The 23,893-nt window shown below is 39.1% G+C and overlaps 1 protein-coding gene across 1 annotated transcript in view; it reads right to left on the bottom strand.

Annotated features, from left to right (window-relative positions):
* RNF150 (ring finger protein 150) overlaps positions 1-23,893 on the bottom strand; it is a 425,483-nt gene that overhangs the window by 167,435 nt on the left and 234,155 nt on the right. Inside the window, exon 2 of the mRNA XM_006872214.1 lies at positions 15,355-15,605. Coding sequence (XP_006872276.1) covers positions 15,355-15,605 — 251 coding nt within the window. The remainder of the gene's footprint in view (positions 1-15,354; positions 15,606-23,893) is intronic.

The raw sequence follows: 23,893 nt of genomic DNA, 5'->3' as shown, positions 1-23,893 counted from the left end.
TCATCAGCCACTCCTTGGAAACCCTATACAGGGTTGTTAGGAATCAAAACCAACTCCAGGGCACTTAACAAAACAACAAATTATATATATATATACACATATATGATTATTTAATCAATCCTTGCTATGTTTCCCTTTAGAATATATATATAAGCTCCCTGAGGGCTTCTAATTGTTTCCTCAGTACCTAGAATAAAGTAGGTGTCATTAACCGGCACTCAGTCATTTAACAAATATTTTTTGATCACATATTCTGTGCCAGGGGCATCTCTGGGTTCTGGAAAAAATGGCAGCGGAAAAGTACATGAAAATCCCTGTCCTAGTTCCTGGGTGGTGCAAGCAGTTAACATGCTCAACAGATAAATTAAAGGTTAGAGATTCGCATCTACCCAGAGCCTGGTGATCTACTTCTGTAAAAGAAATCACTGACAACCTTATAGATCCCAGTTCTACTGTGACACACAAGGTCATCATGATCAGAATCAACTAAATGATTGCCAACTGATGGTTCTCTAGCATACAATTTAGTGGAAATGCCATAAGTTGTTGTTGTTTTGTGTTGTGGAGTTGTTTCCTACTCATAACGACCCTGTACAGGGTTTCCAACCCTGTACAGGGTTTCCAATCTTTACGGGAGCAGAAAGCTTCATCTTTCACCCATGGAACAGCTGGGAATTTGGAACTGCTGACCGTGAGGTTAGCAACCTGATTTGTAACCGCTATGCTACCAGAGCGTCTTCCATAAGTAGTTAATGAATTAATATAATCTTTAGTCAATAGTGGAGTCCTGGTGTGGTGCTATAGGATAAGCACTGGTCTGCTGACCACAAAGGTTAGTGGTTCAAACCGACTACATGCTTCTTGGAAACCCTCTGCTAGGATCATTCTAGTTGGTACTGTCTCCATGGCACTTAACAAGCCGAGAGTTTTTGTGGGTTTGTTTTTTCCCATTTTATTTTTTTTCCAAGTGGAAAAGAAACGGAGAGATGTGGTCAATTATCAGAAAAACCTATGGATGAACTATAAGTAATCCATGTAGTAAATTCATGTAGTAAGGTGAGCAGAGTTGTGCTCCTGGCCTTTGCAAAACCAGTGAGTTTGAACTATATGTGGATGGTTCTCAGTTGAAGGAGTCTGAACTAGAATTGAAATGTTTTGAGAAAGGGCTACTAGCCACTGCTAGTAAATGGCAGAAACCCATAGAATACTGTATTTAGAAGAATAAGTTTGGATCCAAAGTAACCAAAATTTTATTTTAGAGATATTCAGGTATATTTGCAGATGTGGTTAATTTGTAACACAGAATACAAATATTTGGTCCCATTCAATCACTTAAATTGTGTGTGTGTGTGTTTCAATTTTCTAAGGCTTAACAGAAGGATAATTAAGTAATTAAACATTATTTTCAAACAGTGGTCACAGATTATAATCACAAAAGACCAACTCTTTTTTCAAAGAGGGAAACCAGAAATTACATTTTCAAATTTTAGTTTCATTTAAGACAATTAGTTAGCAATTGTTCTTTAGCAAACAGTTCTTAAATATGAGCATATAAGGTAATTTTGGAGTCTCTGACTGGTGCAAAAGATTAACACAGTCGGCTGTTAACCACAGGTTGGAGGTTTGAGTTCATCCAGATGTGCCTTGGAAGAAAAGCCTGGTGACTGCTTCTGATAAATTTATCATTGAAAACGTCATGGAGCTCAGCTCTACTCTGATGGGGTTGCCATGAGTCAGATGTCAGGGAGTGGGGGCAGTGTTGAGGGGAAGTTAGTTAGAACACTACTTCAACTCTGGCCAAGCATGCTAACTTAAATTTGCAGCTCAAATCCATTTAGCTGGTCCTTGCAAGTCCTACACAGAGTGGCTTTGAGTTGGAGCCAACTTGATGGCACTCAGTAACAACATATATATATATATATACACACACACACTTACGCATGCATGTGTATATTTATATATTTGTAATATATATGTCATGTTTATCCAGGAAATGTGAAACAAACTGATAATAAAGTATCAAGGATGTGGCTCACAGTAGACTTAGTAGTTAGACAAATCCTATTACTGACATTCTGGCCACTGGGGGAAAGGAAAGGTTAAAGAAGTTCAGGAGAAAATAAAGATGGGCTTCACAACTTTGCAGGATTAATAGATCTGAGGAAGGACAGCTCTGTGAGACTAGAGTAAAAGAAAGTCCTAATCAATATAAAATCTCTGGTGCCTTTGTGCCAGGAAAATATACCAAATATAACCCTTTGGGTAAAGTCTCATCCCATACATTGTTGTTGTTGTTGTTAAGTGCCATTGAGTCGATTCCGACCCATAGCAACCCAAAGAGCAGCTGATGAGCTTGAACCAGCGACCTTGCAGTTCAAACGACTTTGCAGTCTGATGTATTAGTCCACAGAGCCACACCAGGACTCCATATACATATACCTCTTTCTACGGTAAAGGGATAGAATTCTGTCAGTGGGTGATGAAGGTATTACGATATAGTGAATCATTTAATATGTTTTTTTTATTGCCTTGTCTTTGTAACGCCCATCAAATAACTCTTTTCCTGATAAGTCTGAGTAAGAAGTAGGTGGGAGAAGACACTGGCAGGACAACATGAGTCAGCTGTGTTTTTAACAGAGTTCATTGGAGTTGTGAAAACTCTACATGTGTTTAAAATGAGCTACCTCAGAAGCAGGAGAGGGGAATCTCACTAGCATTAGAGAAGAAGAGTCCAGAGTGGCATACATCCTTTGGACCACAAGACCCCCACACATGGAACCTCCTCAACCCAGGGACAGAAAGCTGTGACAATGGAAGAGTGGCAGAGAAGCAGCAGCAACAGAACCAAGAACCAGAGCATGAGCCGAGCAGAGGGATTCTCAGCTCATGGAGCGAGTAAAGCTGAGTGACTTTGAGCAGGAAGCGTACTTGTATAGTGGTGTGTTCCCAGGCACTTAAGCGGGGGAGCTAGGTTTGCTGCCCATGGAGTTAGAACCGAATGCCTTCAGGATGAGGCTTATGGTAGAGTGGTATCTCCTGGGTGCATTTATCAGTAGCTGACTAGAGCAAGTACGTCCTGAACATTTTTTGATCCTGTTAACTTTCCTAATAAACTCCTTAACTGTGAGTATTGTCTCCAAGTTCTGTGTGGTCATCGCAATGGATTAGTAAGCCCAGATCAGTAAGAGGGTTGCAGGAAGATGGTGTGGTGCCATACATTTTTTTGCAGATATTAAATAGCCCCCCCCTGCCAGGGGTAGAACAGATATTCCAAATGTCTGGAGTACATATGTTGTTGTTGTTAAGTGCTTTCAAATTATAATACAATGCTATACCAAGAGATCGGACATTGTTTCATTCTGCTGTGCATAGGGTTGCTATTAGTCGGTTCCGACTCGATGGCACCTGACAACAACAACAACAATACCAAGAGAATACATGAGGGACTTCAAAGTTTGTGAAAAAAATTGCATTTTTCCATTACTTTTTTTTTTTTTTTAAATTCTGAGCCCTATGAGGTGAGTTATTTATTTATTTCTTTAAGTTTTTATTGTGAATTGCGCAATAGTTTACATGGGAGAGCATTAGCTACACATTCATCTTATCGTATTTCATTTCATTGCAATGATTACAATCCCCTCCATGTGCCATCATTCAACAGCACTTGCTTCCAATTCCTCTGTTTTTTTTTTCTTTTTTGTATGTACACTGAAGCACTGAAGACTCTATACCATTCAAACAACCAAAGGGTATAGCCTGTATGCCAACCCCCTGGCCACCAGCATACAACCCCTCTCTCTCCTTGAGTCTAGAGTCCCCAGCTGCTCCATCTCTCCACGTCATTATCTCTGCCTCCAACTCTGGTGCTGCTGCTGCTATGGATAGGGTCCCGCATTCTGCTCTTCTCCCTTGATGGTCCCCGGGTCCTCCACTTCTGGACTGCATGATCAATCACTCCCCACTTTTTGTTACAAAATGTCTACCTTTACATTTACAACATTCACAATCAGTCCTGACAGCAATTATTCACTATTGAACCACAAGAGTCATATCCCCATCTCCTTTCACCAGTCCCATCAAGACAGGTTGGAAACCACTCAGTGGAGATTCTACCTTCCCCTGCACCCTCTGAAACTAAGCTCCCTCTTGAAAGCTTGTAAGCCAGCTACTTCATGCCTTTGTAGTGCCTCCCTCTCCCCCCATTTTGGATAGCCAATGTCTAAGTTGCCCATGCCTGTCAACTCTGTGTGCAGGACATTATTTTTTGAAGCTCCCTCCTATACATGATTATGGGACCATGTTGTAGTAGTTTTTCTGTAGGTGTACTAGAAGGTTAACAAAATAGGGCAATTTTTTTTTTTTTTAATTTTCTTAAATGTTTATGTCTATTTGAAAGTTTTGGGTGGGACAAACAGCTAACATGCTTAGCTGTCGATAGAAAGGTTGAAGGTCCGAGTCTACTAAGAAGGGCTTTGGAAGAAAGTCCTGGCAATTTACCTTTAAAAAATCAGCTGTTGTTCTATTCTGACACACATGGGGTCACCATGAGTCAGAGTTAATACTAGGGCAACTGGTTTTTATTTGTATGTAGTCAAATTTTATCAGCATATGCACATCTCTATTTCTTTTTAAGTGACATGAAAATCACATGCAGAATATTGAGGCATTAAAAAAAAAAAATTGTCTGCCTGACTTTGAAAAAATTCAAACTAGTGTTATTAGATATTTCCAAAATACAAATTGCAGAGATAATGAAGTAAGAACACAAGTATTCTTATTGAAATGTCCCAAATAAAGAAGTTATTGCTTTTATAGTTGGTCTCTTCTGTCTAGGGATTTATAACAGCACCCAGTAAAAAGTAAATGGATGCTGCTCAAACTGAGTCATGTACATAGCCTGAATCTAGGAACTGGAACCCAAAGTCTATGGCAAAATACATCCTTTCCTTTGCAGTTCTCAGAAACGCAGAGTACAGTGATGTTAACTGGAAGATTTGGAGACAAAAGTCACACTGATCACACATTTACGTGGGATTTTTTTTTTAAAGGCAGGGATCCATTCTTATTTCCCAGGGTGTATCTAAGGATTTTCTCTAACTGAATTCAACATAACATCATATTTTCTACTAAAGAGTGTCTGGAATAGGGCCTTCTTGGCTAAAGATAATAAGACTTATTGATCAATTGTATAAGAAAATATTTACCAAGGTAATTGGTTCACAACCAGCAGTGAAGATAAAGTCCTAAGAAAATGCCAACACCTCCATGAATGGGAATCCACTCAGTAGCAACAAACAATAACAACATGTCAACAAGCTTGGCATGCAACTTCAGACCCCCATTCAACACAAGACACATAAACTAGTAGCCTATGTAAGAAACCGCAAAAAAAATAGACCACTTTCTCTCTCTCCACTTTTGTATTACTAACAGAAATGTTTTAAAGGCAAAACATATACAAACAGAAAACCACAGCACAACAAAAACTAAGAACATTAGGATGCTGAATTGTATCATCAGAATCATGTCTTTCTCCCTTTCTCTTTTGATCGGATCATATCTATATCATATCTGTCCTTTTTTTCCCCTAACAGCTGTATGTCATTGTCATGGTCATTATAACCATTTCTATCACCAAATAGAAGAAGTACAGCCAGACTACTCCTGAGAAGCCAGGATGGCAAGACTTCATCTCTCATATTTTGGACATGTTATCATGAAGGACCAGTTCCTGGAAAGGATACCATGCTTGGTAAAGTGGAGGGTCAGCACAAAAGAGGAAGACTCTCAACGAGATGGATTGGCACAGTGGCAGTAGCAATTGGCTCAATCATAACAATTGTGGAACTGGCACAGGACTGAGCAATGCTTCATTCTGTTGTGTATAAGGTCGCTATGAGTCAGAGCCAACTCAATGGCACCTAAACACAACAACACTGGTAACCCTGTGATTTTAGTGTTATAGAATTAGTCCTGTGCCTGAGCTGAAATGTCCTGGCAGATAGTGAGACAGGAGATCGGAACACTGCTAACGGGGCTTGCTTTGCCATTCTGTAGGGTTTTTCTGAGCAGAATAAGAAATAGGGACAGGTAGCCAAAGTGTTACATTTGAGAAATGAGGACACCCTTAATTTATTGGGGTGGGGAAGTACACATTGAGTTCAAAAGGTGATCCTTAAATAATAGGCATCTTAGGTATGACTAGAATGAAGACACATCCATGAAGCAAGCCCTGGTAGATGAAGATGCATTCCTTAGATTCTAAGATGAGGAATATTAAACTAGGTAGTAGGAAGGACTTCAAAATCAACCTTAGCTTTTAAAGCCAAAAAGGGCCATTATTCAAAGAGTAGAATGGTCAGAGCTGTGCTGGATTACCCCATACTCAAGGTATTGTATTTGGGAATAGATTACTAAGTAAGCACAAGTAAGTCTGTGCTTACTTGTCAGGAGCATCTCATTTTTACAACTATGACCAAAATGGAACTGGTGGCTTTCCCCCATGAGGTAGTTTGGACTGGTAGAAACATTCTAAACTTACAACCACCAACCAGGTTGCATGCCACTGAAAAAAATCACTTAATATTTCTCTCCCTGCAATCGATAACATCTAATGTCCCTATAAGTTGTAAAACTATGATTTGGGGATCAAACAGTTAGCAGTTTTAAATGCATCATAGAATTTTGGTTATGTGCCTTTGGCCTCTGAATTTTTTATGATTTTGGGGTGACAATGTTTGCACAACTAAACATATTCAGTGTCACCAAATTGTTCATGCAGAAAGGGATGAGTTGGTGTATGTCTTACTGTGCATATTCTCAACCACAATAAAATATATAAATTTGTAAAAAAAAATTAAGTCTTATGATTCTGGTTTTTGATCTGCTACCTTCTGGGAAGATGGGTTCTCATGACTGGTCTGAGAGGTGTCTCATGACACTGCCTAAGACTCTGATTCTACTTTGCACCAATATCAGAATTAGGTAAAAATCCTCTTTACTTTTAATTGGCTTCCAAAAGATCAAAGCCTTGAAAACCCTAGGGAGCAGTTTTATTCTGTATACATGGAGTGACCATGAGTTGGAATAAACTCAGAAACAGCAAGTAACCTAAAGTTGGTAAAGAACATTTCAGAAGAAAGGTCTGAAGAGCTGCTTCTATAAATATTAAAGCAAAGAAAACCCTAACAGGTAGCTTTTCTATCAATACATAGGTTCACCTTGAGTCAGAATCAACTTATGGCAATCGACTTGGGTTTCTTCTTCTGTTTCTATTAAATGACCAAGCAGAGATGTCAAGTAGGTATTTTGATATGCAAGCCTAACCCCTGGCCGGGAAAGTATTCTAGACTACATTAAACTTCCTGGAGAGTCAGATTTATGCCTGAATTTATGTCTGATGATGTAGCCAAGTGTTCTGGGTTTGATTTTAAATAAGACTCCATTGGATTGGAATGTGGCCGTAAGAAAATAGATCTCTAGAGGTCCTGAAATAACTTCTTCCTAACTCATATGGTGTGGTGCTATAGGATAATGTATTGGACCACAAGGTCAGTTTGAACCTCAAACCTACTAGCTGCTCCTCAGAAACCCTATACAGGGTTGCTGTGAGTCAAAACCAACTCAACAGCACTTAGCAACAACAACAACAAAACCCATATGGGATACTTGGTCAGGTTTGTAAAGATTACAGTTTGTTTAGGAATGGAAAACAGAAGTCCAGACACTTTCTTGAGCTCTTGAAAGAGCTTGAAACAATCAGCCACTGGGACTCAGGTACATATGCACCTGGCAGATCAAAGTCCCCAAAGGAGACTGGACTGGAAGAAAAGGCAATAGAGCAATAAAAAAGAAAAGCATCATGGGTGGAGAAGAAAACTGAGGAAGTAGTTATTTCCAAACAGAGGAGGGTGGATCCAAATGGAACATTAGCCTGTGGTTGGCCTTCTGCAAACTAATATCCTCGCTTCCCCTCCATGAGACTGCCTGTGTGCACTGGAAAAGCCAGGTTTTCATCACATTTCTATCTCTACTCTGTCTTTTCTTCTGAGCTCTAGGCTTGCATACCAAAATACTTATTCAACATCTCTGTCTGGATATCTAATAAAAGCCAAGTTCATTGCCATCGAGTCAATTCTGACTCACGGTAACTTCATGTATTGAGATTAGAGCTACTCGATAGAGTTTCCTTGGCTTTCATATTTATGGAAGCAGATCTTTAGTCTTTTCTTCTGCAATGCCATTGTTATTGCTATGGTTGTTAAGTGCCTTTGAGTCAGTTCCCACTCATAGTGACCCTGTGTAGGGTTTCCAAGGAGTGGCTGATGGGTTTGAACTGCTGAGCTTGCAATTACCAGTTTAGTGTTTATTGTATAGTGCCACACCAGGACTAGGTGAGTTCACACCACCAACCATTAGGTTAGTTGTTGTAGTTAGTGGTAGTTGGTGAATGCTGTGCGTGCAGAGTAAAACTGCCAGGCTGTGATCTTTTGGAAGCAGATTGCCAGACCTGTCTTGCCAAGTACCCTTGGGTGGGTTTGAGCCACCTCACCTTAGTCCTCATTGTTAAGTGCCATCGAGTCAGTTCCAACTCATAGAGACCCTGTGTAGGGTTTCCGCAGAGCACCTAGCAGTCCAGGTCTATCTTACAGTGCTGCACCAGGCTAGTAGTAACATGCTAACAGTATGTACCACCCAGGGACCTGGATATCTAATACCAAACCCACTTCTGTCAAGTTGATTCCAACTCATAGGTACCATATGGGACATCGTAGAATGGCTCCATAAGGTTCCCGAGGCTGTGCACCTTTAAGGAAGCAGACTGGCTCATCTTTCTCGTGTGGAGCAGCTGACAGCTTTTCAGTTAGCAGTCCAACATACCACCACCCACTGTGCCACCAGAGCTCTTTGGGTAGCTAATCCAAAACCAAACCCACTGCCATTGAGTTGATGCTGACTCATAGTGGCCCTATACAAGGTTGGGTTTCCAAGACTGTAAATAGTTACAGGATAAACAACCTCATCTTTATCCATGTGTGCTACTGGTGGGTTTAAATTGCCAACCCTGTCAGTCCAAAGTTGGATCCACAGTGTTACCAGGGCTCCTTTATCTAATTGTTGTTGTTGTTGTTAGATGCTGTCAAGTCAGTTCCTACTCAGCAACTCCTTGCACAATAAAATGAAACACTGCCTGGTCCTGCACCGTCCTCACAATTATTGTTACATTTGAGCCTATTGTTGCCAACACTGTGTCAATCTAATATTGTTGTTTTGTTGTTAAGTGCCATTGAGTCGGTTCTGACTCACAACAACCATTTACAGGGTTTCCAAAGAATGGTTGCTGGGTTTGAACCACCTACTGTGCAGTTCAAACCGACCTTACAGTTCTGTGCTTATCCTACAACATCACACCAGGCTTCTAAAATATAACATTTCCAAACCCAATTTGTGATTCCTCAGTTTCACCCCACGCCTCCTTCTGACTTTCTTATCTCAGTAAATGGAGTGGAAATGACCTAATAGCATCCTTCATTTCCTCCTTCCTCCACACATAAACGATAACTAGGTGCTGTATCACCAAAGTCTAACAATTCTGAAAGGAAAATTGAGGTTGCAACTCCTGGTGTGACATTCCTGTAGGATAAGCACTGGACTGCAAACCACAAGATTGGTTATTTAAACCTCAGAAACCCTATACAGGGTCTCGATATTATGAGTTGGAACCAACTCAACAGCACTTAACAACAACAACAATTAATAATTAGTTTGGTACAACAGGTATAAACTAAGATATATCCTTTCTATTCTACATTGAATCCTTTTATAGGATTTACAGTATTGCCCTAACCTCACTCCTTCTTACCTTAGCCCAGTCTCATCGAAACCACTCATGTCTCATTCTGACGACTAACTCACCAAGTGGTCCATTATCTGTTTTTATGTATGTTGCATGTGGATGATAATCCAAGTTATGTTATATTACATATCCTTGTTTATGTAATGAAGTGTGAGAAATAAATTTTCCATGTATCGGCACTTGTGGAAGTATGCAAAGAGAAGTGTTAAAAGTGAATGTCCCTGAGGAGAGCTGGAGGAAGAGAAATTGATAAAGGGAGTTTGGGGTAGGTAGAAAACTTACTCCTAAATGTATATACTTTCAGTTTGTCCATTTTTTTAAACTGAGCACATACATTGTTATTGTTAATTAAAAATCAGTATTGCATGGACAATTATTCTCACAGAAAGCCAGGTTGTTTCTCTGTAATCTATTTATATGGCCCTCTATTCCCATAACTCTGAAGAAAACTGTATTACCTCAGCTAAAAAACCTATGTCTACATTTAACTATAGAAATATGTGAGCTTTGCAAGAAGTGAGCTTTTTTTTTTTTCCCCCGCCCCAGAAGGGTAATAACTATTTTCCAAGAATTTCTTTATTTATTCAAGGTGATCCAATTGGCAAGCCTGTAATAGTACATCACACATATTTTCTCATTTGATCCTCACATCAAACCTACGAGATTGACATTCTCTATTTTCCTGTGAAGAAAGTTAGGTGTAGGAAGGTGAGGTAATTCACCCAAAGTCACCAGGATTTTGTCACTAGGTTAGAGATTTGAACCCAGACCCATTTGACTCCATTGTTGTTGTTAAGTGCCGTCGAGTTGGTTTCAACCCATAGTGGCTCTGTATAGGGTTTCCGAAGAGCAGCTGTTGAGCTTGAACCACCCACCTTACAGTTTAAACGGCTTTGCAGTCTGGTGCATTAGCCCACAGCACCACACCAGGACTCCATGGTGGTGGTGGTTATGTGCCATGGAGTCAGTTCCAACTCATAGTGACCCTGCACAGGGTTTCCAAGGCTATAAATCTTTACGGGAGCAGAAAGCCTCATCTTTCTCCCATGGAGCAGCTGGTAGTTTCAAACTGCTGACCTTTAGGTTCACAGCCCGATTTGTAACCAGATTCATAACCACTATGCTATAGCTGGTGACTATTACCCTGTACTAGATTCATCCTGGTATAATTGCCCTAGGTAACATGGTATGCCAGCCAAATTTCCCTCTCCACTTTCAGTTGTAGACTCAAACCTCCATGTCACCATGGAAAAGACCTAGATGTGAGATTAAAGTAAAGAATATGTAGTACTGAAGTGATCTCCTCCAGGCCCAGTGTGACCTGAAGGAGGTAGTGACCATGTAAGATGCTGGTGACTCTCCTTTAATAAAGCATAAGCCAGGCAGAGACGTGAGGAACTCATCCAGCTAACTCAAATTCAGTCTCCCTTTCATATAATTGAATAAGTGGGTACTGTACCAACATGAAATAAATGGTTTTGATATTCCCTTTCAGGCTGTGAGCCGACCTCTGGCCTTAGAGTCACTGTTTGAACTGCCAATAACTGTCATAAATGATAAGTATAGCTTGCACAGCTGTCCCTGTCTGTTGAATAGAGTACTGCCCATGAAAAGAGAATTATACACTCTCATTTCTTCCATCAAAGTGCTAGAATAGAGTGTTCATTTTGATCAGGAAACAATGTTATCTTTTAACACAATCACATTTCACTAAGTGACCTTGAACATCATGGAATTTCAGGGAAGTTAATGCAATGGTGTGGCACTGTAGGATAAGCAATGGTCTGCTAACCACAAGGTCAGTGGCTCAAGCCCACCATCCACTCCTTGGAAATTCAATACAGAGTCGCTACGAGTCAGAACTGACTTGACGGTACTTAACAACAACTACAAATATGGCGGCAGGATATCAAAAATGAAAACCCCTTGAAACTCTTCCATACCATCAACTTCTCTAATTTATTTCTCACATATGACACTGAATATGTGTGGTGCTGTGGGTTAATGAGATGGATTGCAAAGTCACTTTGAACCACAAGATTGGCAGTTCAAGCTCACTAGCGACTCCTCAGAAACCTATACAGGGTTGCTATGAGTCAGTACTGACTCTATGGCATTTAACAACAACAATAACAGACAGACATGGAAGGCATATCTATCTGCACAAAGTGAAATGGTGATTGAAATAATCACTCAATTAGCTCAAGCTCAAAATTTCATCTTTGCCTCAAATGCCTAAGGACTGAATTGTCTATTGTTGTTGTTATTGTTAAGTGCCATTGAGTCAGTTCTGACCCATAGAGTTGTCTAAAGGCTCAAAAATATTGGAGTGCCGTTGTTATTTGCCATTTTCTGATTAACTGGGTGAGCAACTTTGAATAGCTGAGTTTAACACTTAAAGTATCTTCATATGTAACCCATAGAAACTGCTCTATATCCAATTTCCATAACTTCTGTCTAATAGTATTAAATAACCACTTATGTTTCAGAATATTCAATGAAATTGGCAAAATTGGATTTGTAAGCAGTCTTCAGTGAGTCTATATAACAGCAATAGCAAAAATAGATACCATTCATTGAGAGCTTAACAAGTGATTAGTATATATTTTGTTGTTGTTGCTAAGTGCCATCAAGTCAGTTCTGACTTATAGAGACCCAGTAGAGAGGGTTTCCAAGATACAGCTGGTGAGCTTGAACTCCCAATTTTGCAGTTCAAACTGACTCTGCAGTCCAGCCCATTAATCTACAGTGCCACACCAGGAAATAATATACATGAATTAATTTAGTCCTCACTATAACCATAAGAGGAAGGTACATTCCCATTTAGTTTAGAGAACTAAAGTATAGAGAAATTAAGTAACTTGCTCATTTTTGGTAAAGGGTGGAACCCGACTACTTTGTAGCCAATAAAAATCATGTTTTCAAAGATTATTTAATGGCAGGAGGAAATGTTCACCATTTAATAAAATCTAGAACATGAAACTTGTATGTATATGCGTTGGTGCTTCACATATACATATACACTCACATATTTGACTAATGAATTTATACATAAGGGTATACCCGTTGGTTGATTGATGATGCATGGAGGGTATTGTAACCATGGCAATGAAATGATATGCGATAGGATGAATGTAAAACTAACGTTCTCCCATGTAAACTATCACATAAGTCACAATAAAACATTTTAAAAAAAGCAAACTGCATAGTATAATTAATGTAATCCTGATAAGCCAGCATAAGTAATCATACTGGGTATGAGCATGAACTCTGCTGCCCTAGTGCTGGTTCTATTGCTGACTCCATTGGTAACCACCTGTATGACACTAGACAAGTTACTTAGCCTTTCTGTGCTTAGTTTCCTCCTCTGCAATATGACGACAGAGAACGCAGTGGCTCTGTAGAATAAGTACTGAACTCCAAGCCCACTTGCTGCTCCACAGGAGAAAGATGAGACTTTCTGCTCCTGCAAAGATGAGCAAGCTCTGAGACCCTATACAGGATCATTTTGAGTTGGAACTGACTTTATAGCATTTAACAACAACAAATCTTCATTTCTATTGCTACAGGAACCCAACATCATATCTTAACAGTTTCCTAGATGGTGTAGTGACCAGCACTCCTTGAATTAAAAACAAAAAAACGAAAAAATGAAAAAACTGTCAAATATACGCTCTGCTGTATTGCAGTCACTATTACATGTTTAGAATCCTGGTGTGGCGCTGCAGGATAATGTGCTGGACTGTAGGTAAGTTTGAACTTCTAGAGTCGGAACTGATTCAACAGTACTTAACAACAACCACAACATAGTGTTTCCAGGGCTGTTAATATTCACAAAAGCAGAAAGCTTCATTTTTCTCCTTCTGAACAACTGGATTCGAGCTGCTGACCTTGGGGTTAGCAGCCCAAAGTGTAACTCACTATACTACCAGGGCTCCTTAGCCTTATATCTGATTTTTGTTATCATAAACATGTAATTGTTGTTGTTGTTGAGTATTGTTGAGTCGGTTCCACCCATAGCGACTCTGTATAGGGTTTCTGAGGAGTGACTGGTGAGCCTGAACCACAGACCTTATGATTCAAACTGACTTTGCAGTCCAGCGCATTAACCCACAGAACCACACCAGGACTCCAGAACCACTATATAGGGTTGTTGAGTCAGAACTAAACTCAAAGATACAGCACCAGTGCCATAGAGAATTTACAAAGAAAATGACAAACAGCTTAATTGAAAAGTAGCCAAAAATTTGTAACGCATTCTTAGATGAGCATATGTGTGAACAATACTTTTCATTTATCTTTGATTAAAATGTAAATTGGGGTCAACTTTTTTTAACAGGTAATTTGGCAGTATCTCTAATCATTTAAAATCACATAATCCTGCCCCAGCAATTAAACTTCTAGATTCACTTTACAGATATACCATATTTTTTCTCAAATAGCACACTCACCCATATACGTAACTGGCAGCATGGTGTGTTTATGAAAGCAGGACAGGGTGTTGTGCAGTTAGCAAACACAGTATAACTCACATGTTATCCATATAAAAACATAATGCTAAAAATGTGCTAAGTGTCATGGTTACATTTTTTATAAAAGAAATACGACCACCAAGTGTAGGCTGGTAAAATAAACATGGCATATCCAGATAACAATGCAACGTTATGTGGTCATTAGAAATTAGAAATGAGCTTGCTTTACTACTGATATGAAATAACCAGCATGATAACTTTCAAGATTGAGAAAGATATAGAATTAAGTGTGCTACAAACATCTTGTTTTAAAAAGATATTTGAGCTCATGTAAGCCTGTTGTTAAGTGCAGTCGAGTTGGTTCCCACTCATAGCAACCCTGTATAGGGTTTCCAAGGAATGACTGATGGGTTTGAACTGTGCTTAGTCAACATTATCACACCAGGACATGTAAGGATATGTGTTTATAAATGCATAAAAAAATCCCAGGAAGAGGAGGTATTCCAGAAAAATTGGGAGACTGAGAGACAGATGGGAAAGCAATTACTTTTTGTTATATACCATTTTGTACTATTTGCATTTTCTAGTATGTATTAATATATTATCTCTTCATTCATTAATTGCTTTTTAAAATAGTTTAAAATTTTTCTCTTTTGCTCACAGGGAGTAAATCCTGGTTCTTTTCAAATCAAATTAACACTAAGCATAATCTTTGTCCACTTCACATTTATCCCTTTATTATCAGCCAACTTAAATCAAGAATTGTCCAAGGAATGAGCATTTGGATAATAGAACAAAGCATCTCCATTTTACACAATAGTAGTCCCCCCAAAAAAGGATCTAACAAAACGATACAGAAAATCTTAACAGTGTTTATCTTGAGTTTGTTGTTGTTAAGTGCTGTTTTGAGTAGAGGGCCATTACACACAACTGTGTCCTTGCTTGACATTTTCTGTGATTTGCAAAGTTTATACAATAATATGTATTACTTTTGCAATATATATTTGAAAAATGTGAGCTACTCACCTGGTTCCTGTCCCTGGCATTTGCATATCGAAATCTCTGGATATAATAAAAGACCAGCCATGCGAGGGAAATGATCATCAGGACAATGAAGGAGATGGAGACAAACACAACCGAGGTGCGGCTCACATATTTCTGTAAGTTCCGGGTCCCAATGGTGATGTACATCGTCACGGTGATGTTCCTTTCCAGCAGGCTCACGATCTCCTTCCCTTTCGGCTCAGGTATCATTATGGCCACTATGTCTTCTACGCCTGTTGGGAGAATGTAGGGGATCAGATCACAGTCAGTGCTAGCCAAAGTCATATGTCATCAAATCATGACACTACTGACAATTTGGTGACAGCCTAAGAAGGCCTTGTTGTTGTTGTTGTTGCTGTTAAGTTCCGCCAAGTCGATTCCGACCAATAACAACCCAATACAGAGTTTCTGAGGAGTAGCTGATGAGCTTGAACCGCTGACCTTGTGGTTCAAACTGACTTTGCAGTCCAGCGCATTAACCCACAGTGCCACATCAGGACTCTGAAGGTCTAATAGCAGGAAACTAAGCCAAAATTCCCTTTCTTCAGCTATCTAGGGAGTTCCTGAGGGGGGCAAATGGTTAATGTGTTTGGTTGCTAACTGAAAGGTTGGAGGTTCAAAACCATGCAGCAGTGCCTTAAAAGAAGGGCCTGGTGATCTACTTCTGTACAATCAGCTATTGACAATTATATAAAACGCAGTTCTCCTCTGATACTCTAATTCTAATTTATATGGAGCTACCTTGAGTCAGGGAGCTCTGGTAACGTAGTGGTTACGAATCGGGCTGCGAACCTTAAGGTCAGCGGTTTGAAACTACCAGCCGCTCCGCGGGAGAAAGATGAGGCTTTCTACTCCCGTAAAGATTTACACCCTCGGAAACCCTGTACAGGGTCGCTATGGGTCGGAACCGACTCGACGGCACTTAACAACAACAACAACAACCTTGAGTCAGAGTTGACTCCAGGCAACTGCTTGCCACCTTCCTCCTTCCTCCCTCAGCTATCTAGGAACACCGCTGTCTTGTATATTAGAAAAGAATCTACATTTAATTCATGATTCTGGCATCAGCGAGATTATGATCATGCCCTGCTAAACAGCTCTCTTTCTAACTCTCTACGGGGCTGACTCTGGGTTCAGAATCCAGTGAAGTTGAACCCTTCCAAACAAGCCCTACCTACAGCTCTATACTGCGTGCCACAGACCCCATGGCCAGAGGGTGAACTTCTGAATTTTATTTCACCCATCTGAGAACTCTTTCCCTCTCCCCTACACCGACACTATGAATACTCAATTACAAATCTCTCTATATTATTTCCAAGGCAATTTTCTTCCATAGTGAGTACCCAAGCAACCAAAAAGGATTTCTTAAGAGGCTCTAGTATGATTCACCAACATAAAATAGAGGTCTCAGAACTATTTTCTACTTATTTTGTCTAATTCAATGAAAACAACTTGGTATCCTGATGTCAAGTTAAGGGAAGATGTGGGCTATTAAAAAGATAATTCTAGGATTATTTTACATTGTTTTTCATAGACTCCCACCACTTTGATCCTGTTATGGGACAAGAAGAGTAGACATTTTCTAGGGTCCAAGTTATCAAAGGTCACTGTCTCAATTCTCCATGTACTGAGTGAGGCACAACCTTTGTGTCAAGAGTTCTGGGGCAGAACCCTCATGCCAGTGAGAACAAAGAGACTTTGCATGGGGCCTTCAGTAAGGCTATGATACCAGTTCCAAATTAACCAACAAGTATATCATTGTGACTGATACATAGAATATCAGTTTAAAAGTTTGAGTACCCAGAGCCATAGTCTCAAGGGACACCATAATCAATTGGCGTAATATCGTCCACAAAGACAATGTTCTGCAACCCACTTTGGTGAATAGCATCTAGGATCTTAAAAGATTATAAGTGGCCACCTAAGGTGCAACTATTGGTCTCTCCATGAAGAAAGAAGAATGATGAGTCAAGAGTGATGGGAATTGAAGAAACTTGGAATCAACTAGTCCAATGGACTTTTTGATCCATTGTAAACATCAATCCCTACAACTCTGAGACCAGAAGCACTAGATGGTGCCTGGCTACCACCACCAACTGCTCTGAAAGGGATCACATTACAAGGTCCCAGATAGAATGGGAGAAAGTATGGACTAAAGCTCAAAATTACAACAACAACAACAAAAGATGGGGATTACTGGTCTGGAAAAGATTGGAAGAACCCAAGAATATGGCCCTAGGTGACCAACTTTCAGGTCTAGAAAGTAACTCATCCTCATGGTTCAATTTTCAGCCAAGCAGTAGATAGATATATAGGAGTGAGGGAAAAAACAATACTAGTAAGGTATGTTCACCATGGTATGGTCAATCATTCAAAATCAAAAGGACAACATTTACCTAAATTTTATTACATCAATTCCTGGTGCCTTGTTCTTTGCCAATTCCTTCAATGCACTTTGGGCTTTCTCCTTCAGTATCATTGGCTTTTGATCATATGCTACCTCTTGATACGTTTGAACATGAGCCATTTCCTTTTGGTACAGTGACTGTGTGTATTCCTTCCATCTTCTCTTGATGCTTTCTGCATTATTCAATAATTTGACCAGAGAATCTTTCAATAACAAAAGTCAAGGCTTCAATATTTTCTTCAGTTCCCCCAGCTTAAGAAATGCTGAGCATGATCTTCCTTTTTGGTTTTCTGATTCCAGATCTTTGCACATTTTGTGGCAATATTTGGCTTGATCTTCTCTAGCTGATGTTTGATATTTTCTGTTCAGCTCCTGGACCTCCACATGTCTTCCATTTGCTTTAGCATCTCTATGCTAAATTTACTAAGGGATTTCACTTGACCTTTAGGCTTTCAATTTTGAGTTTCATTGATGGCGTTTCACTTAGGCTAAATAAATACTTTAAAAACTACATACAAAGGTGTCTATGTCTGTTGTATCACTTATATCTTAAAAAAATTCTTAACGATTTTGTGTTGGTCCAATTTTAAAAATCATAAAGCCATATAGTATTTTTGGTTTGATTGTTATTTCTGGGAATTACTGAAACTGATTGCTTGAATATCAACTTTGTAGAATTTACTGGCAATTCTGACAATTCTTCATGTTTCATGTTTACTATGGTTAATGGCTGCATGTGGTCTGAGGTTTCATGTTGGGAGTCTGCATCTCTACAGAAACATGATCTTCTTTGTATATTGGATTAATCTGCCCTGGTTGAACTCATCTCTGTTCTGTGGCTATTTTATAGCTATTTAAGTAATGGTAGCATCACCCTTTATATTTTACCTACTCCTTTGTTTATATTCTTTAGGCATGTCTATTAAGAGATCTAGAGTTAGATTTTTTTGAGGGTGAGGTCTTAGGGTTATTTATGAGACTTTGTTTGCTAAGCCATGTACAAGTTTTAACATATTCCTTTATGGATTCTTTTGATAATATGCTTAGAAAGCTTTTCCTCATCCAAGATTATAGAATTACCTGAGGTTATTCCTAGAAACTTTTTTGTTTTTATTTTTTATATTTAGATCTTAATGATCCGAATGTATCTTTATAACAACACTTACTAAATTGTTATTGAGTATTGAGATCTCATAATTTAATGGGCAGTTGAGTAGTCTTTCTTTTCTTGAACCTGTACTGGTATATTTATCTGTGCAGTAGTGTAGTGGATACGAGTTGGGCTTCTAATCTCAAGGTCAGCAGTTCAAAACTATCAGTGGTTCCATGGAAGAAAGATGAGGCTTTTTGCTCCTGTAAAGATTTACAGCCTCAGAAACCCTATGCAGGGTTTCTATGAGTCAGAACTGACAGCACACCACCACCACCCCTATATGGTAGGCTAAATCTTTCTTCATTATTCTCTTCCCCAACTCCACAATGTTCTTATTATCAATTTACACTTAAGAGATGATGGGGCCTTACAGTTAAGACTTGTGTTCTGGAACTGGATTGTTATTGTTGTTAAGTGCCCTCGAGTTGGTTCCAACTCATAGCGACCCTATATTGGGTTTCTGAGGAGTGAGTGGTGACTTTGAACCACCAACGTTGTGGTTCAAACTGACTTTGCAGTCCAGCCCATTAACCCACAGCACCACACCAGGACTCCTTGAACTGTAGAGCTTGCTTCAAATCCTAGTTCAACATTTTAAAAATAGGTAACCAGTTTTAGATATCCACAAGGCTTTAAAGTACTTATCATCTGTTTTTGAGGACATGAGAAATTGTTTTCTTTTTCTGTAGTTGTTATTATTGTTAAGGACTGTTGAGCTGATTCCAACTCATAGCGACCTTGTATATGGTTTCCAAGGAGCAGTTGGTGGGGTTGAAATGCTGACTTTGTGGTTAGCAGTCCAGTGCTTATCCTACAGTGCCACACCAGGACTTCATAAAGTGTAATTAGCTATTTTAAAGCATTTATTTTAAACTCAGGTGCTTAGTTGCACTACAAGTATTGTTCATACCATTGTTATACCTTCACAATATAGGCGACACTCCCAGAAAGTCAAACAGTGCAAGATGGTGGTGTTTCTACACACTTACACTTCACCCTTATCCCTTTTCAATATTCCTACTGACTTTCTATGATCTAAGATGATGAAAATGGATGGGATTCTCGGATATTTCTCCATGTATTTTAGTTTCTGTACTGTACATGGTAAAGAAAGAAAGAAAACAATACTAGGGGTATGTATTTATCTAATAGAAATAGTCATTAAGAAGTTAGTTACTTAGGCTAGCTGAAGGTGATACAAACTAAAGTGGATTTGAATGATCAATCTAATTAATGCACAAAGTTCATGACAAAAGCTGTTATGGATGTAATTGTGAGACTGAGACATGCTCACTGATGTGAACAACCAGCTCTTTGTGTTCATCACTGCTTTATTTTGGAATGTGCAGTTATCATGTCAGAAAGAAGCCAGCAGGTGCCCAGGTATATTGTAGTATAATAGCTGCTGTGGGTGTGTGTGGGAGCTGGAGGGAGAGAGAAGGGAACACAGTGAGGGGGGATAGTAAAGGAGTGCTGGCTGTCCCTCAGAAAGATCCTCTTAGGAAGAAATATTGCCCCTAAGTGTCTAATCTATGGCACCCTAAAGGTTCCGAGGTAGTTAGTAAATTGTAAATTGTGTATGGGTAAAAAGAAACCAAACACACTATTTGGGCTAGTCTATGTTTACTGTGACACCTCTAATATGAAATAACCTCTTTTTGCAAAATTACATCAGCCTGTCATTTATTTTCCTACCAAAAGTTACTTTCTACTTGTGAGTGCTGGCTGATCACAGTTATGTAATTATTGTGTGTTTCAGAAGAGCTCTTCAGTCCCGTGAGAGAATGTGTGACCAGGACACACATGATCTGGCTGGCAGACAAAGCACCAGACACATCCTGTCTTTTTAGTGCTTCCTTTTCCCATGAGCATGCTCAATTGCCATTATCTAAGTTGTTGTTGTGATTATATGGAGTCGGTTCTGATTCATAGCGACCCTGTATAGGGTTTCCAAGGCTGTAAATCTTTATGGGAGCAGAAAGCCTGAGGAATAGCTGTTAGCTTTGAACTGCTGACCTTGAGGTTAGCAGCCAGATTCGTAACCACTATACAGTTGGTATATGCAGATAAGTAAGGAATCAAAACAGAAGTTCAGAAAGTCAATGGATGTGTAATAACCAGAAAATCCTTTACTTGTAACTCCCAAATCAGGTTATTTAAACACTGTATTCATAGAATGTCAGAATGCTAGACATTTTACAGAGCCTGCTGCCTTATTTCTCCCTGTGCAACGTGGAGGGTGAGAGCCAATCCCTCCTGGGTTCATGTGATCACAAATCCTTTTTAAATCCTGCACATCTCTCTCTCCTCACTAATCTTTACTTTAGCCATACTCCTGTAGTGTTCCATTTACAGATATTTTCCATTTATAATTTAATATCTACTTTTTTTAATATAATAAATTATATCCCCCAAAATATATGTTGTAAATCCTGACCTCATGCCTGTGGTTATAATCCTATTTGGGAATGAGTTTTCTGGTATGCTAATCAAGAAGGATTTTTACAGTTATTCATTTGTAATTATTATTATTATTCTTTGCTGTTGTTGCACTATCATCAAAGAACATAGCCTCTTCATATTGATAATTAATCATCTAATAAATACTTTTTTTTGGTAAAGATTTCTTTTGTATTAAAAAATACTGTTATTGTCTTTTGGGTCTAAATACTTCATTTATTAAACTTACAAATTGTATTTAGAACTTCTATTTTTCTGCTTCCATGTCTACTTGATATGTTGGCTGAAAGGGGTGTCTTTCAAATTCTGTGTATCAATTGTTTACATCTGAAGTTCTGTCAGTTGCTACTCAGTATATTTCGAGTTTGTAAGCATAGTGGTTAAGAATTGGGCTGCTAACCAAAAGGTCAGCAGTTGGAAACTACCAGCTGTTCTGTGGGAGAAAGTTAAGGCTTTCTTCTGTAAAGATTTACAGCCTCGGAAACCCTGTACAGGGTCACTATGAGTCGGAACTGACTGTATGGCACATAACCACCACACCATAGTTAACTGCAAGGAATCCTAGTGGTGCAATGGCTAAGCACTCAGCTGCTAACCAAAAAGGTTGGCAGTTTGAATTCAACAGTATCTCCATGGGAGAAAAGATCTCGCAACTTGCTCCCATAAAGATTATGGCCAAGAAAATCCTAAGGGACAGTTTTGAGTTGTAATCGACTCAAAGGCACAAAACAACAATGTAGTTTCTTGTATGTATTCATGATGGTTATATCCATTATATTGCTATTGAGAAATCCAGTACCATCAAGATTCTTGTTCTTTGAAAGTATTCCCTCTTTTTTTGAAAGAAAGACTTTCTTTGAAAGTCTCCCTTTTTGTAACCTTTTGGAATTATCTTTTATAATATTCTTGGATATTCTTTAATGTTGCTATCTCTACTTATGATTCTAAACATGATGGAACTACTAGTGAACCTCTCATTAAGGCAAGCAACCTAAAATATGACTGGATGCCCATCCTCCTCTCAGCTAAGCTCCATCTTATTTACGTGAGGCACTGCTGACTGCAGGCCTCCTGGGTCATGGATTATCACGAGATCCTTATAGCTTTGTACATGTTGTTGTTGTTAAGTGCCATCAAGTCAATTCCAAATCCTAGCAACCCTATGTAGGGTTTCTAAGGAGTGGCTGGAGAGTTTGAATCACTGACCTTGTGGTTAGTAATCCAGTGCTTATCCTACAGTGCCACACTAGGACTCTAGCTTTGTACATGATCTCGTCAAATTCAGCCTAATTTCCTACCCATCTCTTGCCTCCCGAATCCTTCTGTGACTCTTGGAAATTTAAGTCTAGGGTCAACAAATTTCGCAAAAACTTCAGTTTATCCTTGGAATTATCACTTCACCTCCATGACTGACTTGATCTAGCTTCCCTATGAAAATACTGCTTCATTTACATAACGGACAAAGAAAGATTGCCCCTCCTCTTTTCTTTTTAAACCACCAACTCAAGTTCTACAAACTCAAGTCCCGAAGATGACTTGGTATGCTGCATCTTGATACTTCCAGACCATTAGTCCCAGTCTTAAACCTTCCTTCTCAAACACAGTGTATTATTTGATAATACTCAACATATACCAACCACTAGCTATTATTATTGTTGTTGTTAGGTGCTGTCAAGTTGGTAATGACTCATAGTGTCCTTACGCTCAACAGAACAAAATACTGCCCAATCCTGCACTAATCTCACAATCATTGCTACTGTCACTGTGCAAATCCATCTTATTGGGTGTCTTCCTCTTTTTCTCTAACCCTCCACTAAACCAAGCCTAATAGTATGTCCGAAGTATAAGAACGAAGTCAGGCCATCCTGGATTCTAAGGAGCATTCTGGCTGTACTTCTTTCAACACAAACTTGTTTGTTCTTTTGGCAGTCAGTGATACTTTTAATATTATCCTCCAGCACCACAACTCAAATGGATCAAATCTTCTATGATCTTCCTTATTTATTGTACAACTTCCACATGTATATGAGGCTACTGAAAATGTCATGGTTTGGGTCAGGTGCACTTTATTCCTCAAACTGACATCTTTGTAATTCAATACTTTAAAGAGGTCTTATGCAGCAGATTTGCCTAATGCAATATGTTGTTGTCTCACTGGATATAACTGAAGTGAATTTTAATTATCTACTAGATCCTCCAAGTGGAGATTTGTCAATATAGTTACCCAGTCAAAACATAAGCAGACATTCAACAACATCAATCTTTTATGAAGTAAAAAATCTTTAAAGAAGGTAAAAATAAGCTGAGCTCATTTTTCTTAGAATGGCTTTTGAAAGTTAGTTAACTCACTCACTAGTTACACTTGAGATATCAATGATTCATATAATTTTGAAAACTCATGTGAGTTCCTGTCCTACAAGTGTATAAAATTTTCACAAATTTGTGATAACTGTTGGAATGATAAGGAGCCTGGGTAGCAGTTAAGGGCACAGTTGGTAACT

The sequence above is a fragment of the Chrysochloris asiatica genome, unplaced genomic scaffold, assembly GCF_000296735.1.
Source record: "Chrysochloris asiatica unplaced genomic scaffold, ChrAsi1.0 scaffold00187, whole genome shotgun sequence".
Lineage (NCBI taxonomy): Eukaryota > Metazoa > Chordata > Mammalia > Afrosoricida > Chrysochloridae > Chrysochloris > Chrysochloris asiatica.
The sequence above is the reverse complement of the archived record's forward strand: the minus strand, read 5'-3'. Positions and strand labels throughout refer to the sequence as shown.